This window comes from Zingiber officinale, chromosome 2A (genome assembly GCF_018446385.1).
Source record: "Zingiber officinale cultivar Zhangliang chromosome 2A, Zo_v1.1, whole genome shotgun sequence".
NCBI lineage: Eukaryota > Viridiplantae > Streptophyta > Magnoliopsida > Zingiberales > Zingiberaceae > Zingiber > Zingiber officinale.
The window spans coordinates 173,693,247-173,711,972 of NC_055988.1; the positions used below are offsets into that span (position 1 = coordinate 173,693,247).

Sequence of the window (18,726 nt, forward strand, 5' to 3'; positions counted from 1 at the left end):
AGTTGAGTTTATCCGAATCTAACTCTGGCCTCCTTCTTGAGCAGACTTCTTCCCCGGGTTCTCGTCCCTCGGAGACGCTACACGTGTTCTTGTCCGTAGGTGTACTCTTCCGCAGTCCCTCAAACGCACCGAGCCCGTCAACTCTCTTTTCATACCATCCTTCTCATTCGCTGCGTCTTCCGCTCAACTTTTTATGTTCTTGAATTTCTGCACATTTAGATACAATGTATTAAATATAACATGATTTAATTTGACTTGATTTCACCACATCAAACAACTCGTAATATTTACTATAGGTATCGTCTCAGAGTCCGTCCCTATATTATACGGAGAAAGATAAATTATATGATCATAGCATACCGTAAATAGTCAGAGATGGAAAAATCACGTTATTATTGATGAGATGGTACATCGTTTTGATAAAAAAAATAATAAAATTAAAATTGGGAGCTCGATTGATGATTTAGAAAAATGTGGTGCTCGACTTTTGCCCTGAAATAATTTACCATGATCAGCTCGGCAGGCCACAATATAGTCCGATGAGGAAGCAGTGGCAGCCGCAGCAGCAGAAGAGCACTTGTTGGTGCCGCCTGACAGCAAATTTCACTCTGTCCACTCATCAATGAAAGCTCCAGTGCTACTTACCACGCCCACGACCAAGTGGCCACTGCCACTGACCACTGACCACTGGCCACTGACCAAGTTCACCTCCTTTTCCTCGTCGCCATCGATGACCAACCAGCCACGCTAGCTGGCTAATGCCCCTGCACACACCCCTCAAGCACCAAGCGTGCCGCAACACCCCCTCCAACTAAACAACAACCTTGGAGATAACAAGCAATCACCTCGTCGTGTATCTAGGTAGCTTTCATGCTTGCCCTCTTTTAGCCCCTACAACGATCGACACCGTATCGAGCTAGAGGAATATCGCACAGTGCGCTCCACGATATCCTATCACTGCTCAATGTGTCTTCCCAGTTGAGACCGGGAATAGTTTGCCAAAAACAAATAGATATTTTAGTGCGAAAGATCTTGGTGAGCTGAAAGAAAGTATGCCTGCCAAGGAAGCCCACAGAGATGACAGTGACCTGATCAGTTCAGTGGAGTCAAGTATAATTTATTTTAGATAACACATGTGTTTAATAATCTTAGAAGGAACTCAAATAAGGTTCAAAAGGAAAAGAGGGTGTGATCGATCGTAGGTCTAACTAGCAGGGAGAATATTTTACATAGAATTAACATTAGCATGAGCTAGAAAGTTCTGGTGGGGTGCAACATGAGTAGGGCTTGATGAGGATTCCATAAAGCCACCAGCGTTCCAGAATCTAGCAAAAATGTAAGCATAACACAAAGGAGAAGAAAAGCTGTGAGATGAGGAAAATGAAGCATCTTTTTTTCCGCGTAATGCCAGTCGCTAGAAGCCAAGTGAAGGCGGGTATAAGTAGGAGAGCCGTGACGCGGTGGCTGATGCAGCGAAGAGCTAGCCGGCGGGCGATCGATGGCGAAGGAGTCGGAGGAGATGAGGAAGGGGCCATGGACCAAGGAGGAAGACCTGCGGCTCGCGTGCTTCGTGGCCTTGTTCGGCGAGCGTCGGTGGGATTTCATAGCCCGAGTCTCAGGTCGGATCGATCGGAACGCTCATGGCTTAATTAATTTTGCAGACTGCACTGACCTTGTTCTTGAAAAGAGCTGCTGCAGGTCTCAATCGAACCGGAAAGAGCTGCAGGATGAGATGGCTCAACTACCTCCACCCCAGCCTCAAACGCGGCCGCATGACGCCGCAAGAGGAGGGCCTCATCCTCGAGCTCCATTCTCGCTGGGGCAACAGGTTTCTTCTTCTTCTTGTTCTTCTCCTTCTTCCCGAGCTCGTGGGATCGCTTCGACATGGACTGACGACTCTGTGACTGTTTTTCAGGTGGTCGCGGATCGCACGAAGGCTCCCCGGCCGCACCGACAACGAGATCAAGAACTACTGGAGGACTCACATGAGGAAGAAGGCGCAGGAACAGAGGAAAAGCCTCTCTGCTTTCGCTCCGTCAGCTTCTTTTCCGACGCCGGTCTCGCAGAGTGGACCGCCGCCGGGATTCACAGATGAAGGCCAGCTCAGTACTGACACTTGTAGCTGCTCCATGGATCAGATATGGGATGAAATCGATGTGTCGGAGGAAATCGCTGCACTGGCGTTCCATGAATAAAAGGATCAAGATTAAGAAATTAAAGTTAATAACGTATTTGAATTGAGCTTGATTTGTAGAACATATTAAGGGCTCACATATTAATTTGTTACTTTTGAGCGTGAACAAACGTATGAGCCAGCTCAAAAGCCTAGATTTCTCATCTACTTCTTCTTCTTCTTCTTCTTCTTCTTCTTCTTCTTTACTATTAACGCTTTAAATTAGTGCATCCTTTGGGAACAGAGAGAGTAAAGGAACGGGGCTCATTGCCAGTGAACGCTGCTGCTCGCTTTTCTCTTCCTTTCCTTTCAGTTCGCCTATTGGCGTTTCCAAGGAAAGGACTGAAACATCTCGTAGATTAGAGAGACCTAACTGGCTTGTAGATTTCATTGCGAGGGTGTGGCAGAGTCCTACAGTCTCGGCATGTCTTTGTGGTGTTAAAGTTTCTTCAGGGTATGGGGTGTTATAATATTAGATTATGGGGTTAAAATTTAGTATCTGTTAGTATATCTTTTCTTATATCTTGACTATTAAAAGTTGAGGATTATTTTTGATATTTTGATTATTCATTTAAGATTATCAACGAAAATTCTGTTTGATTAAAGTAATCGATGATTTCTGATTAATGTTTCATACTCGACACGTCAGTAAAAGGAGTATGTAATCCGGAATCGAAAAAACTAGAAAAATTAAGATTTTTGTTGATTGTAGGGTTAACAAAATTTTTTTACCCAAAATAAAAAAATGTGATAAAAAAATGTAAATGAAAAAATATAAAATATAAAAAATAAAATAAAAAACTTTTAAAAAATAAAAAAATGTAAAAAAACATTAATAAATTTAAAAAATAGAAAAAATATTAAAAATTTAAAAATAATTTTAAAAATGGTAAAAAAAATTAAAAAAAATGTAAAAAAAATAATAAACATAAAAAATAATAAAAAAAAAGTGTAAAAAATTTTAAAAAATAAAAAAAAAAAGAAAAACATAAAAAAATTAAAAAACATTAAAAATAAAAAAATTTAAAAATTTAAAAAATACACATAAAAATAAAGAAAAACGTGAAAACAAATAATAAAAAAAAACGTAGAGTTTAAATAATAATAATATCTATGATTGATTTTGTAACTAAAGTTAATATAGTAAAATATTAAATTAGGTTATTCATTAAAATTTTCAAATAAACAAGTTTTTGTTACATTATCTAGGTTGAACCAAACAACATTTGGTTATGTTTTATTTCCCATAATCTTAGGTTAAATATTTTAATTTACACGTAAGGTTGGAAACATAGTTCACAAATTTATTGTTGATAAATCTTTTTTCACTAATAATTTTATTTTTAATTTAATTATATATTTGTTTAATTAATTTTTTTATTATAATTATAAATACGAGTCTTTTCTTTCTTCTATCCATTCAGATTAAACTTGCAATATACATGCTTGCTATTTCTTTAACTACCAACCAACTCCGTCCATGGACTACTAGCCCTTGTTTCTACCCTCCTCATCTTTGACTCCGAAACCACAATCCAATTCTTCGCCTCGCTCTTCCCATCGTCGTCCTCTACTCGTCCTCCCCCGACGATATCACTTCCTTCCTTCCCCTCGTTTACTCGTCCCCACGCCCTTTCATTGTCACCACTTGTGGCCAAGCCCTCACCCTCAGAGGTGTAGTCATTGCCAACATGATCGCTCTTGGCCGGGATTGCTATGACCAGATCGACGTGTCCTCCATGTCGGCATACCCTTATGTCGACTCCGGAGGTAAGCAGTTGTAGATTGAGTCCCGCATGAGACATTCAAACATGGTCTCACATTGCGCTCATGGACAGACTGCCTCTACCTCATCATGAGCAGCACACTCTCTAATATCGACATTAGTGATCAGATCTTCTATGATGATTGATGACCCCTAAATTTTTAATAACTACGAATTAGATATTACTATCAGTAAATTAACTTAACAATTTCATAAATAATAAAAAAATCATTTAATAAAATTTAAAATTCAGTGAAATATAGGAAAAGATGAAATGATAACTTAATTGCATTAAGTGAACTCAAACATCTTCTATAGTGTTTTTGGCATACTCACTTAATTTGGGATCAACCCAGCCCATCTCTAATTTTTGATACGTCTCTATGTCGGACATTTTCTATACGTGCTCATAATAAGCTCGTTTCTCTCAAGAAAGACGGATAACAATTGCGAATATTCTGTAGCATGAGATATCATGGTGACAAAAGGTGAATACGCTAGCCCCCAGCGCTCTCGCCAACCCATCCTAGGGTCAATACGGAGGAGGTAAATCATGGACGGCTACTAGCTTTTGGAATAATGATTAGCATATAAGGGAGACATTTACCTCGATTTTACTAAGATTCGAACTCTAAATCTCATGGAAGCAACACCTCATACGTTAGCCACTAGACCGTCCCGAGGGGACTGTGGCATGAGATATCAGATAAATAGAGAGGTGGTTATGAGATTGTCATATTTGGTCCTCTAGATGCTTTCTTATAAGCACATGGTACTTGATGAATGGAGAGACTGTTGTGCAAAGAGAGGGCAATACCTCTCAACCTTTCTGAACCGCGGAAGAAGAGGAAGAGAGAAAAGAGATCGCGCGGAACAACAAGACAAAGACGCACAAAAGAGAGCAAACACCAGGAAGGAGAAGAAGAAGAGAAAGAAAAAGAGTTACCGTGGTTCGGCGACTTGCCTACTCCACGAAACGGCCGAAGCTTTATTAGAATTCTCTTCTACACAAGAGAATCACATCTAATGATTCTTGTGTTGTCTGATCTTCAATGGGTTTACAATGATCCCTATAAATACTGCTAAACCCCCAGATCCGGTAAAATCGTAACAGAATTTGTTATGAAAAACATAACAAAATTCTGTTATATAACATCTTAACAGAATTTTATTACGAAAAATCTTAACAGATTTTTCTTCCATGATATCCCTTCATCCAAATATGAGTCACTCGTCAACAATCTCCACCTTGGCGAATATTCACCCCTTTTAAGAATACAAATATCTGAGCAAAACACCACCTGTAACTCTGGGTTTAGGCTTCATTCCTCTAGCATCTAGAGGCATGGATCAATTTCAAGCAATGCATGAATTTCTCTGTGGTCATTGCTTTTTCAACATATCTATAACATTGTCTACAGTGTGAACCTTCTCAAGTTGAATTTCCCTGAAAACAATTAATTTTCTGATCTTGTGAAACCTCACATCAATGTGCTTGGTCCTCACATGATACACTGATTCTTCGCCAAATAGATAGCACCGACTATCGCATAACAACTTGACTCCACCTTGTCGAACACCCGGTTCTCGACCAACCCTGTAAGCCATAAAGCTTCCTTCGCCGTCAGCTACCGCCACTCGGATTCGTAGTAGACAATGCAACAATAGATTGTATCATAGATTTCCACAGTGAATACGTATCTTGTAGTAGACCTCCTGTTATCTAAATCTCCTGCATAGTCTGCATCTACGTACCCAGCAACTAAAGGATCTTCCGGTTATCTACTGAACATGATGCCATAATTAGTTGTATTTCTCAAGTATCTGAAAATCCATTTCACTGCATCCCAATGTGGTCGACCAGGATTTGAGAGAAACTTGCTTACCATACTAACTGCTTGCGCCAAATCTGGTCTCGTGCAAACCATGACATACATCAGACAACCAACTGCACTGGCATAAGGAACCTTTGACATCTCTTGGATCTCGTCATCCGTCTTTGGACACTGTGTACTGGATAACTTGAAGTGATGCGCCAGGGGTGTGCTCACCGACTTTGCATTCTTCATGTTGAACCTATCCAACACCTTCTCCACATAGCTACGTTGAGACAACCATAATCTCCCTGCAACTCTATTCCTGTGAATCTCCATCCCAAGAATCTTCTTGGCCTCTCCCAAATCTTTCATGTCAAATTCCTTGCTCAGTAGCCTCTTCAATTTGTCAACCTCTCTCATCTTCTTCGCAACAATGAGCATGTCATCTACGTATAGTAGTAAGAAAATCAGTGATTCATCTTCAAGGCCCTTCACATATATGCAGCAGTCATACTCGCATCTCCTATATCCGTTTTGAATCATGTATGAATCAAAACGTTTGTACCATTGCTTGGGAGATTGTTTCAGTCCATAGAGCGATTTCTTCAACTTACAAACCAACTGCTCTTGTCCGGACTGACTAAATCTCTCAGGTTGTGACATAAAAATCTGCTCCTCCAAATTTCCATGAAGAAATGTCGTCTTCACATCCATTTGCTCCAAATACAAATCGTGATGTGCCACCAAAGCCAATACCGCTCTAATTGACGTATGTCTTACCACTGGAGAGAAAATTTCTTCATAGTCAATCCCCTTTCTTTATGAATACCCCTTTGCTACCAACCGAGCCTTAAACTTCACTTCTTCTCCCTCTGACATTGCTTCTTTCTTCTTGAATATCCACTTGCACCCTATAGCTTTCTCTCCTTTAGGAAGTTCCACTAGATCCCACGTTTGGTTCTTATGCAACGACTCCATCTCCTCTGCCATAGCCCCCGTCCACCTGTCCTTTTCAGAGCTATGTATTGCCTCCTGAAAAGATGTAGGGTCTCCGCTACTAGTGGTAAGTGCATAAGATACCAAGTCTTCGAATCCGTATCTAGTGGGTGGTTTTACGACTCGTCTCGTTCTACCACTAGCTATAGTGCGATGCTCCATGTGCTCTGAGCTAGAATCATCGAAGTCATGAGTCTCTAGCTCCACCTGCACAATATCTTTCTCTTTGTTGCTTTGTGGTGTTTCCTTTCCTTCTTCCTGAGTACGTTGTAACATAGCTTTCTCGTCAAACACCACATCTCTGCTGATCACCACCTTGTTTGCCTTAGGATCCCAAAGCTTGAAGCCTTTAACTCCTTTCTGATAGCCCAGAAAAATGCATTGCTTTGACTTTGCATCCAGCTTTGATCTTTCCTCACTAGATATGTGCATATAGGCTGGACATCCAAAAACTCGAAGATGAGAGTAATCTACTTGATTCCCTGTCCATACTTCCTCCGATACTTTGCCTTCTAGTGCTGCCCTTGGTGATCTATTAATGAGATAACATGCCATGTTCGCCCAGAAATTCTTTGCAAGCCCTGCATTCACCTGAGACATCTTGCCTTCTCAATGATTGTCCTGCTCAACCTTTCCGCTACCCCATTCTACCGAGGTGTCCTGCGAACCGAGAAGTGCCTCATTATCCCATGCCGCTCACGTAATTTCTGAAACTCTGAATCTGTGTACTCAGTCCCATTATCTGACCTAAGGCATTTGATCTTCCTTCCGGTCTGGTTCTCTACTTCAGTTTTCCACAATTTAAACTTTGCAAAAGTTTCTGACTTGTGACGCATAAAGTATACCCATACCTTTCGTGAGAAATCATCAGTAAAACTCACAAAATACAAGTGCCCTCCACGTGATGCTACACTGGCCGGTCCCAGAGATCCGTATGTACGTAGTCCAGAATCCCCTCCGTCTTGTTTGTTGCCGTCTTAAATTGCACTTTGCTCTGTTTCCCAAGAACACAGAATTTGCATAATTCAAGCTTGCACGTTTTGACACCCTTCAACAAATCTCTCTTGTGAAGTTCTAGCATCCCACGTTCACCCATATGCCCTAGCCGCATATGCCACAAGACAGTACTATCTGATTCAGACTCCACCGAGGCGACTCCACCTACAACTGTAGTCCCTATCAACTTGTAGATGTTTCCTGCTACCTTTTGTCCTTTCATTACCGTCAGAGCTCCCTTGCTGACTTTCATCACCCCGCTCATTGATTTGTAATTACAACCAATACCATCCAGTGTGCCTAGTGAGATCAAGTTCTTCCTTAGCTCTGGTATATATCTGACATCACATAAAGTTCTGATCACACCATCAAACATCTTGATTCTGACATTCCCTATGCCGATAACCTTGCATGATGCATCGTTTCCCATCAACACTGAACCAGAATCCACTGCCCTATAGGTGTCAAACCAATCCTTGTTTGGAGTCATGTGATATGAACATGCAGAGTCTAAAATCCATGCATCCGTCAGCTGCTCCGAACTTGACATAACTGATAGCATATCTCCATCACCGCTTTCTGAATTTTCTTCTTCAACTATGTTTGCAGACATTGCCGAACTACTTTTGTTCTCTGCAACATATTTCTTTATCTCTGGACAATTTCTCTTGATATGACATTTACCTCCACATTTGTAGCACGTGATCACCTTCTTCCTTCTCGACTTAGTACGAGTCTTGTTGTTGTTGTCATATCCATGTCGAGATTTGCTCCTACCACGCTCTTGGTTGCTATTTACCACAAGTCCTTCTTCTTGAGAAATTTCATCGCTTGTTTTCTTCCTTTGGTGAAAACCTAGCAACGCACTTGTGATCTCCTCCAATTTGAGAGTTTCCTTACTCCACATCAAAGTAGTAACCAAATTCTCGTACGTAGGAGATGAAGGTAGAGAATTCAACAACATCAGCGCCTTGTCTTCGTCTTCGATCTTCACATCAATCCGCCGGATCACTTACAATCGTTGAATACGTTGATGTGTTGGCTCAGATCGGTTCCTTCGTCATCTTCACGAATAATTTCGCTTGAGATACAACTTGTTTGTCAATGATTTTGACATGTACCGCTTTCCAAATTTTGTCAAACCGGTGACTCCTCGTCCATGACATGGTACATCACGTCATCCGTAAGACAAAGCCCGATTGTTGCTACCTTCACCTGAAGTTCTTCCCAATCTGATTTCTCCATGCTTTCCGGTTTTCTTTCTCTAGCGCCTTCACCATGCCTTGTTGCACCAACAAGTCCTTGACCCTTCTCGCCATAATCCAAAGTTTCCGGTTCCAAACTTCACCATATCAAACTTCGCAGAAGTCGCCCCGACATGTTGAAGAAATCGCCAAAACCTGGAGCTCGATACCAATTGTTGTGCAAAGAGAGGGCAATACCTCTCAACCTTTCTGAACCGCGGAAGAAGAGGAAGAGAGAAAGAGATCGCGGAACAACAAGACAAAGACGCACAAAAGAGAGCAAACACCAGGAAGGAGAAGAAGAAGAGAAAGAAAAAGAGTTACCGTGGTTCGGCGACTTGCCTACTCCACGAAACGGCCGAAGCTTTATTAGAATTCTCTTCTACACAAGAGAATCACATCTAATGATTCTTGTGTTGTCTGATCTTCAATGGGTTTACAATGATCCCTATAAATACTGCTAAACCCCCAGACCCGGTAAAATCGTAACAGAATTTGTTATGAAAAACATAACAAAATTCTGTTATATAAAATCTTAACAGAATTTTATTACGAAAAATCTTAACAGATTTTTCTTCCATGATATCCCTTCATCCAAATATGAGCCACTCGTCAACAATTGCATTAAGTGAACTCAAACATCTTCTATAGTGTTTTTGGCATACTCACTTAATTTGGGATCAACCCAGTCCATCTCTAATTTTTGATACGTCTCTATGTCGGACATTTTCTATACGTGCTCATAATAAGCTCGTTTCTCTCAAGAAAGACGGATAACAATTGCGAATATTCTGTAGCATGAGATATCATGGTGACAAAAGGTGAATACGCTAGCCTCCAGCGCTCTCGCCAACCCATCCTAGGGTCAATACGGAGGAGGTAAATCATGGACGGCTACTAGCTTTTGGAATAATGATTAGCATATAAGGGAGACATTTACCTCGTTTTTACTGAGATTCGAACTCTAAATCTCATGGAAGCAACACCTCATACGTTAGCCACTAGACCGTCCCGAGGGGACTGTGGCATGAGATATCAGATAAATAGAGAGGTGGTTATGAGATTGTCAGATTTGATCCTCTAGATGCTTTCTTATAAGCACATGGTACTTGATGAATGGAGAGACAACTAGCAGCTGTCCAATTTTGTCTCCTTAAGTGGCAAAAGACGATTCGCTCGCCCCCAGCGCCCCTGTCAATCCGTCCCTAGGCCAATACGGAGGAGATAAATCATGGGTGGCTACTAACCATTAGTGCAAATGACCAAGACATGGGGGAGGTTATGCTCGGTCATGCCGAGTTTCGACCCCAAGACCTCATATGATAACACCTTATGTCTTAACCATCGCACCACCCCGAGAAGACAATGATACAAATTTTGTCTCCTCAAGAGCGTATACAATGATGCTGGAAGAGTGTGTGATTGCATGATAATTCGAAGTGGAAATGTTCTTCTGATAGTTATATAAACCCTGAAGAGGGTAAATGCAAGGATTCCAAACTCTATACAACTCTATTAGATCCTCCTCTCTTTCTCTATCTTATTCTTTTCTGTACTATTTAAAAAAAATCCTAACTTCAGCACTGTACTATTTAAAAAAATTCCTCTCTTCGGCGTCAGTTTACCTTCTTTTATAGTGTCTTTTCAACAAGGAACATGTGAGTCGACTTGTTCGTTCATGTATGATTTGACTATCCATGATATTTAACTCGAACACGGATCTTAAATTTAATTAGATTCCCTTGAATCCAAAATCGTTTTCTAACATTTAAACCTCGTGAAACAATGTCATGGCAGGTATCTAAAAAGAATCCAAAGCAGTGTTATCTAATAGGATCAGATAAGTCTCCTTAAACAGTTGAATCGTAGTGACTGAAATCCAAATCCACTTATGAAGCAATGGCAAACCTTGGCCAACAAGCGCGCGCGTATCAGCTTAGCTTGTCTGTAGAGCACGAGGATAAAAAGGCTCCACTCATCTTTAAGTGTATCGTTGGTGATGGAGGTTAAGTTCACAGAGACGCACAGTGTCATGAATAGATAGATACACTGCAAAGTTAAACAGGAATTGATGTGGACTGAAACAAGTAAAATCGGTGGATGAGTAAGGAGGGATCATACATTGCGGTAGTTCTTCGATTGGTCGAACTGATGAGTCGATGGAATCCTGATGCATTAGTGTAGTATAATTGTATGACTGTCTTACTACAAGAGAGGAAAGATAATTATTTTTCGTTCAATTGAGAAGAACGAAAAAAAATATCAAAATTTGATCCCTGCAATCTTATAGTAATTCATCCACTTTTATGAAATAAATAAAGGGGGTTCAAAAATTTTATATTTATCCTTCTAAACTTCTACTTTTGAATAGCTTTAAGCAAAGCCGCTCAATTATAAAAGTACACTATTCTAAGAGTGCGAGTAATTTTTACAAAAAATCATATGATTCTAGAATAAATTTTATCAAAGTTACTTTAAAGTAGAGTTAGAAAAGCTCTTTTAGTCCTTGGAGGGCAGGGTGTCATGATTAGATCTTTCAACATTAGATCAGGATGTCAGACCATCTCCAACCACAAAACTTATTTTGATGCACTTTCAACACTAATTTGGTGTCATTTGAGCACTAAAAATTTTTCCAACTCTAACCAATGCATATCATTTCCTACCTTAAAAGGAATATTCTTTAGAATATTTTATTTTTTCATCTTATAATTTATTATTTAACATATATATGAATTTGTTAAATATTTTTATTAAGATAATAATTACTTAAAATTAAAAATTTTATTGTACATGATAACTAATTTTATTGTGTGTTTGTTATGAAATTACCAATATTAAAATTTTTAATATATTTATAATCTTAGTAATATAACAAATATTTTAAATATTAATTATTTAAGTAAATAATTAATATAAATTTATAATATATAAAATTTACATAATAAATTCAATTAAATTAAATAATATTAATTTATAATATTTCAGAATATTTTAAATATAAATTTAATATTATAATATATTATATTTAAAAAATCCGTACTTACCATTTTGGTGCAAGTTTTGGGGTCTTCATTGGAGGAGATTTGATGTTCCTTTTACATCAAAATGGTGTCAAAGGGCATCGGTTGGAGATGGTCTTAGATCAAAAACGTTAGAGTAGAGGGAGTAAATAACCCTCATGATATTTTATGTTTTTCATTAAAACACTCAGATTAAATGCAGCGAATAGTAAAGTAAGGAAAAGAAGTCGTTAACACTTTATTTTTTACTTAGTTTAAAATTTGTGACGATTCATATGCTAAAGTCTATAATCGTTGATCATTTTCATTGGGTGATCCACTAAAACTTTGAATGATTACAAATGTATAAAATTGAAAGTATAATAAACAAAATGATTATACCGATAACTTGGAGTAGTATCTTAGGCATTGTTGTCGGAGTAGTATTTGAGCGTCAACGAGAGATTTTCGGAGCAGCGCGCAAGAACGGAAGTCGTAGAAGAGTTATACTCACTTGCTGGTCGAACCCTCTTTTTATAGCCAAGTTAAACCTAATCCGATTTACTGATCTCAAGATCATTGTTCGTGACTCGACTTTTATCGGTCGACCAATCCTTCCTGATAGGTCGACTATCCTTCTAAATTAGGCCAACTTCTCGTCCAGATACTTCCATTTCGGATAAAATATTCGTTCGATCGACTGATCCTACCATTTGGTTGATCGATCATCCAATCATCCCCCACCTTATGTAGTTCGATCAACCCGCTATTTATCCACCATTCAGTCGACTGAACCTCTCTGTTTGGTCAACCGATCCCTTGGTCGAATATTCACCGTGAGTTGAAATCCTACTCTAATCACTAGGGTTCGGTCAACTGTTCCGGACGTTCGATCGACCGAGCAAGATAAAATCATAACATGCAAAATCTCAATCTTCCTGCAACATAAAGTTAGAATAATAAGCAAAACATAGTATTTTGACAATCTCGAAGATGTCCGGTTCTGACTTTTAGATTTCCTGTGAAATCATAGGTCTAATTGACGTCTACTGCTCTCTCAACGGGAACACGTCTTAACATATTTCTTTCAAGAGAGTTTACTTGATGTTAAACTAGTCCTCCAAACTGTTTGAACTTTTGCTCAACATCCGAAACTTCTAAACTTTTCGTTGGACGTCCGACCCTCGATCCGTCCAGACTTTCGACTGGTGTCAACAACCTTCAGGACTTTCATTTATTGTCCTCGATCCATAGGATTTTTTTGTCCAATGTCCTTGACCTACTAAGACTTCCATCCAGTCCATCGGACCAAGACTTCCTTGCCTAGCCACAACTAGAGCTTTCCACTTGCCTAGTATTTACTAGGACTTTTGTCTTGTCTAAACTCACTTAGAAATTTCCTGTCCACTTAGTTAGACTTATTAAAACACAATAACCCTTAACTTTGAAGCTTTTGTTAGTATCAAAATTTAGATTTAATTATCTAGTACTTCTTATACTAATATAAAGATCTAGGGTTTGAGACTCAGTTGAGTATTATTAATTTTTTTTCTTAATGGATAACAGATCTGACTTGATTAATCACTTTTTAGAAAAGCTATTTTTAAATTTTCTATTTATGGAATGAATATCTTAAATATCTATTCTTTGAGTGTGCCTAAATTATGTTCTAAATTTCCTCTGAAAGAAATTAATTGGACTGGAATTTGGATTATTAAAAAGAAATAGAAAAGGCATTTTAAGTATTAGATTATAAAAAAAAATTCTGACTTTATAATTTTTAAAAAGGGTTTTGATGGATGCGAATCCGATAGATCTCGGATTTGGATCGCAAATGAAATCTAATAATCCGATCCTTGTGATAGAGAACTATTTAACATAATAGAGAACTACGGTTGAGAATGAGAGCCCACGTCGAAGGGTGTCTTAACTATGGTTAGGTTGGGAGAGGGGGTTGAGAGAGTTTGGTTTAGTGGGAGTGGAGGACTGGATTCCACCTCCGAAGTGGTCCGTTGTTGCTTTGTGATTGTATCTGAGATGCAGACCCAATGGATCGCCGAGCTTGCACACGCGGCCACGAACAAGCGCCCGCGGAAGAGGCAGAGACTTGGTTGGGATGTACCGCTTCCGATCCCCCCTCCCCAGGTCTTTTACCCTTTATTGATTTCATGATTTCATATTTCAATCTGTTTTCCATAGTTGTCGTAGTAATGTTATTTTCTCATCTAGGCACCTGTAGATCGGTTTGTTATTTGTCCGATTGATGTTAAATCTAACGATCTATTATGTAGTCCTGATCCCTGTTTGTTTATACTTCCTGTTCATCACATAATCTGAATTACTGTTTTCTTTGTTACTATAAATTTCCCTCATTTTGTATTTTATTTGTTTATTGGATCACTGAATGTTGGGAGGAAAGCTTTTGTTTTGGAAGGTATTGTTTGTATATTTCTCTCTGAATTATCAGATTTGGAAATCATCCATTTCGGTGGTTTTGTTTTGCAGGTTTTTCAGTCATTCTACTGTTGGAAGGAAGTTATGCTCATGGCCAATACTACTGCTCAGTTCTAGCAATCCTTCTACAATACTGGAGTTCCTCGATATGCATCTCCACCCCGGAGGAGAGACAACAAAGATGGCCATTATATTTTTAGTGTTGGCGAGAATCTTACAGTGAGATCTAATTTTATGGAACTTTGCATTTATGCTTGTGACAACTTTCTCCATGTTTAAAGTGGCTGCCATTACTTTTACTTTAGATATAATGAGGGATTTATCTTATTGTCGGATCTTTATTTTCTGCTTGGCATGAGCTTTGATGTTTATTTTTCCTGCTTTGAAGCCATTTGCGCCTAAACCACAAATCAGTTTGTTGTTGGATGTTTATGCTATAAGCTTTCAGTTCCCTTTGAAATTCCTTAACATATCATCACACAACCTCCCCAAGCTTCTTTCTGTAATTTTTGTAGGATCTCACTTGTTGATTCAATAAATTACCTTTTATGACAACTATTTTTGATCGTCAAAAACAAAAGCTCTGTTGACCCTTTCTATCTATACAATGATGTTAGGGTAAAAGCTTTTGTGTTCCTTCCGATCAAGAATTGGGGCCTAATAATCACTATCCAATATGCTTTTCTTCCATGCATCCTTCCTTATTTCGGTGTCCTACGTGTAGTGTAAGGATCTAGAGCGCTAAACACGCTGAAAGCGTAGCGGGAAAGCTAACTAGATCCTTTCAGAAGCTCCATGCGAAGGAGAAAAATATATACTAAGTTTGTTAAAAGGGAGTTATATCTTTGTTGCGTAAACACGAACTTCCCACAACAAGGATCTCAGCACGATCACGTGTTTGTGCCTCTTTTGGTATCCACACGAACAAGCCTTTTGTCCATCTCACAAACTCACAAAGTGGAGAAAAAATCAACTAAGGTTGTTCTAGCAACCCCAAAGGCAGATTTCAGCCAAAGGAAAGAAGAGAGAAGAAGAAGATACTCCACTCAAAATGAGATAAAAAAAGGCCTTTTGTACTTCATCTAATGAATACACTTATTGAGCATTAACACTTCATTAAGACAAGAGTCTTTTGGTCTTCATTCAATAATTCAAATCAACATTTCAAATTCTTCACGAGTGAATGGCCAATTTCGAAATTGACTCTTCCTCTTCCTTCATGCAATTCGAATTCAATGAGTCACTATCTCATTAATTCGAATTGACTCAATGATATTGGTGCAATCATGCCCTAGAAGTTTCAATGTGTTGACAATTATTTAAGTTTAGGCTAATTTTCAACACACCACAATAATAATGAAATAGTAAATAGTAATAGCAAACCACATATTGTCATGAACTATGTATGAAATTCATCTAAATTAAGCATAAGCAGTAATAACAACACATATATAACTAAGCATGAGTTTCATTTTAATTAAGCATAAACTTCAACTTATATCTCTTCCTTTGCCAAATATCAAAAAGAAACTAGAAACACTCCCCCTCAATGGGTGCATTCAGCAAACACAATATACTCGAGGGGTACTCCCCCTAAACAAAAAGACAATAGGGTATGCCCCCCACGTATTATGCAAACCAAACACTATGATAATAGAACTAATAACACTAGTGCCACAAAACATATGTCCAATAAGAAGTCATATCATAGATACAACACACGAAATGATATCTAAGAGGCACACCATAGACTAAAAGTCAAACAAAAAAAACTATCCATACAGGAAGGGAAACTATAAGTCATAACGAAACAGTAAACTCAATCCTGTCGCCTCAGCAGGACTTCGGCACGCATCTCAGCAATAGCCATGGACAACTCTTCAAAGCGAGTGTCCACGGTCTCCTCAAGTGTCTGAATCTGAGCAGCCACAACAAGACCTGGAGAAGCAGGTCGCTCAACATCCGCCTCAGGATCAGCAGCCTCCGGAGCTGGCGCTTGTCCTGCCCCCCGAGGTCGATCTCACGGTCCCTCACCAAGGGCACGTCGGTCAATCCATCGTACGCCATCCAACCCAGCCTCAATACCAGTCTTAGTGAAGGACCGTGCAGAGATTCGGGAATATAAAACTGTCATATGCTCTAGCTTCCCTCGGGATACATCTATATGCATGGACTCTAACCAGTCATTAATGATGTTACCAAAAGGCATATGAACTGTCTACTGCACAGGCTGAGTGAAATGGATGATGTAGTGAAAGATGTTCAAAGCAGGCGGTGCCGCATGACGTACAATAAAAACATGTGAGAGGGTATGATGAGGGCTAAAGCACGGGAGACGATAGGCAAAAGATAGTTAATAACTATTTTGAATAAGGCGTTGTCCTTGGCAGATAATTCAAGGGAGTAGAAAGTGCTGATATGTACATTTGGACCATCTGGACGGGGATGACCAAAAAGACTTTGATGCATGGAATCAATGGTGATATGCTCAAATGGTGGAGGCAAGAGATCAGGTAGGGTAGGGTAAAACACGAACTCATTAGTCGACGGTCGACACCCCAAAAACTGATGAAGAATCGGATAAGGAAAATCCAAAGTGCTCTTGGTGACACGAGTACGGTAAAAAAACACCATCTGATGTATGCAAGTTATTATAGAACTCGGATGCAAGCCCGGGATTGACACTTCTTTCACAGTAGACAATGGAAGAAAGTTGATAATGTTCGATTAGGGAAAACCCTTCAAAGCAAGAATCATGATAAAATTTACGATCGATGGACCGAGGAGGGATCAGTTTGAAGGTGTTTCGATTAAAAGCTTGCTGCAAGGCATCATTCGGAAAATGCTAATCAGTGGGAGGTTGAGGGTGGGACTGCAGCCGAGACGAACCCTCACCCGACTCACCGACCTTTGGTTTCTTCCTAAAATATGAGGAGGGAAATGAAATGCACAAGGCCACAGATAACACAATGCAAAGAATGCAATGTCGTGCATATGATGCATGAATGAAATACGCCAAAAACATAGTAAGATTAGCAACATTCAGATTATAGAAGCAAAGTTTAGAGAGGAAGTAAAGGAAATTAAAAAGTGTAGGAGTTACTTAGGGTTTGGATTCCGCATAATGAGTTCTGCGACGAGGAGATGAGGAAGATAGTGATCGCGAGCCCTGTTCGCCGAGAGGAGAGCGGAAGTGGGAGAGGAAAAGAAAAGCACTCGGTGCCGGAGAAGACCGTCGGAGAAGACGGCCGATGAGGTTGGGAGTATCGCAGGAGAAATCGTCCAAATTAGGGCACGGGATGAGTCGAGAGAGAGAAAGGTTTTAAGTGAGAGGAGACTTAGGTCATCATCGCTTTAAGTTGAATTTCAAATTCTCCAATCGATCGCCCGATCGATTGAGAGCAAGTGAATCGATTGACCGATTCACTTGCAATCGGTTAATTGATTCACTTTCTCTCAATCGATCGAGCGATCGATTGGTGAATTTTAAATTCAACTTAAAGCGCTATCGATCGATGTCGTCGTCTTGATGACTCGCCATCAGTGCGAGTCCGGAGAATGCTTCGACTTCTGATTCGGACGACGTATCGTCCCACGTCGCCTTTAGGGTCTTTCGCTTTTGAATAGGCTTCTTACCCTTCTCCTTGTCCTTGTTCTTCAGCTTGGGGCAGTTGTCTTTGACGTGCCCTTCTTCATCGTAGTGGTAGCAGTGGATCGTTCTTTTCTTCTTTCCCTGTGAATGGTTAGTAGATCTGGATTTACAAAGTTTCTTGAATCTTCTTACCATCATTACCATTTCCTCGTCGTCGAGAGAGGATTCTGATTCTGGTTCGTCTCTCGAGGCTTTGAAGGCGACGTTGTTCTTGGGCTCCTTCATTCCTGCACATCTTGACTCATGTACTTCAAATGTTAAAAAGAATTCTTCTAATGAAATCTTTTCTAAATCTTTAGAAATGTAAAATGCATCTACTAATGATGCCCATTTGGTATTTCTAGGAAAGGAATTTAAAGCGTACCTGAGCGAATCTCGGTTACTTACCTTTTCTTCTAGATTCAAAAGTCTGGTAATAATTTCTTTTATTCTTGAGTGCAGATGTGCGACTAACTCGTTTTCCCCAAGTTGCAAGCTGATGAGCTAATTGCGAAGCAGATCTCTTCTGGCGAGCTTGGCTTCGGACGTCCCTTCGTGCAGCTCGAGGAACTTCTCCCAAAGTTCCTTTGCCGAGTCGTAGCGCCCGATCCTGTTGACTTCTTGAGGTGGAAGAACGCTTAGCAGATG

The 18,726-nt window shown here is 39.6% G+C and overlaps 1 protein-coding gene and 1 long non-coding RNA gene across 2 annotated transcripts; both read left to right on the plus strand.

The window, feature by feature from the left end:
* The first annotated feature begins 1,254 nt into the window (after positions 1–1,254).
* Positions 1,255–2,358, plus strand: LOC122040297 (transcription factor MYB59-like). Its single transcript, XM_042599624.1, has 3 exons — positions 1,255–1,619; positions 1,688–1,828; positions 1,916–2,358. Exons 1-3 carry the CDS (start codon positions 1,372–1,374, stop codon positions 2,193–2,195), a joined length of 669 nt encoding a protein of 222 aa, XP_042455558.1. The 5' UTR covers positions 1,255–1,371; the 3' UTR covers positions 2,196–2,358.
* An 11,544-nt stretch (positions 2,359–13,902) lies between these two features.
* Positions 13,903–14,774, plus strand: LOC122040298. Its single transcript, XR_006128577.1, has 2 exons — positions 13,903–14,138; positions 14,499–14,774. It is a non-coding gene; the product is annotated as an uncharacterized LOC122040298 (long non-coding RNA).
* The last annotated feature ends 3,952 nt before the right edge of the window (positions 14,775–18,726 follow it).

Excerpts from the sequence above, each read along its gene's own strand:
- LOC122040297 (XM_042599624.1), top strand. The coding sequence starts at position 1,372 with ATGAGGAAAATGAAGCATCTTTTTTTCCGCGTAATGCCAGTCGCTAGA. Across the intron at positions 1,620-1,687 it reads TTTCATAGCCCGAGTCTCAG|AGCTGCTGCAGGTCTCAATC; the intron begins GTCGGATCGATC and ends GTTCTTGAAAAG. Across the intron at positions 1,829-1,915 it reads CATTCTCGCTGGGGCAACAG|GTGGTCGCGGATCGCACGAA; the intron begins GTTTCTTCTTCT and ends ACTGTTTTTCAG.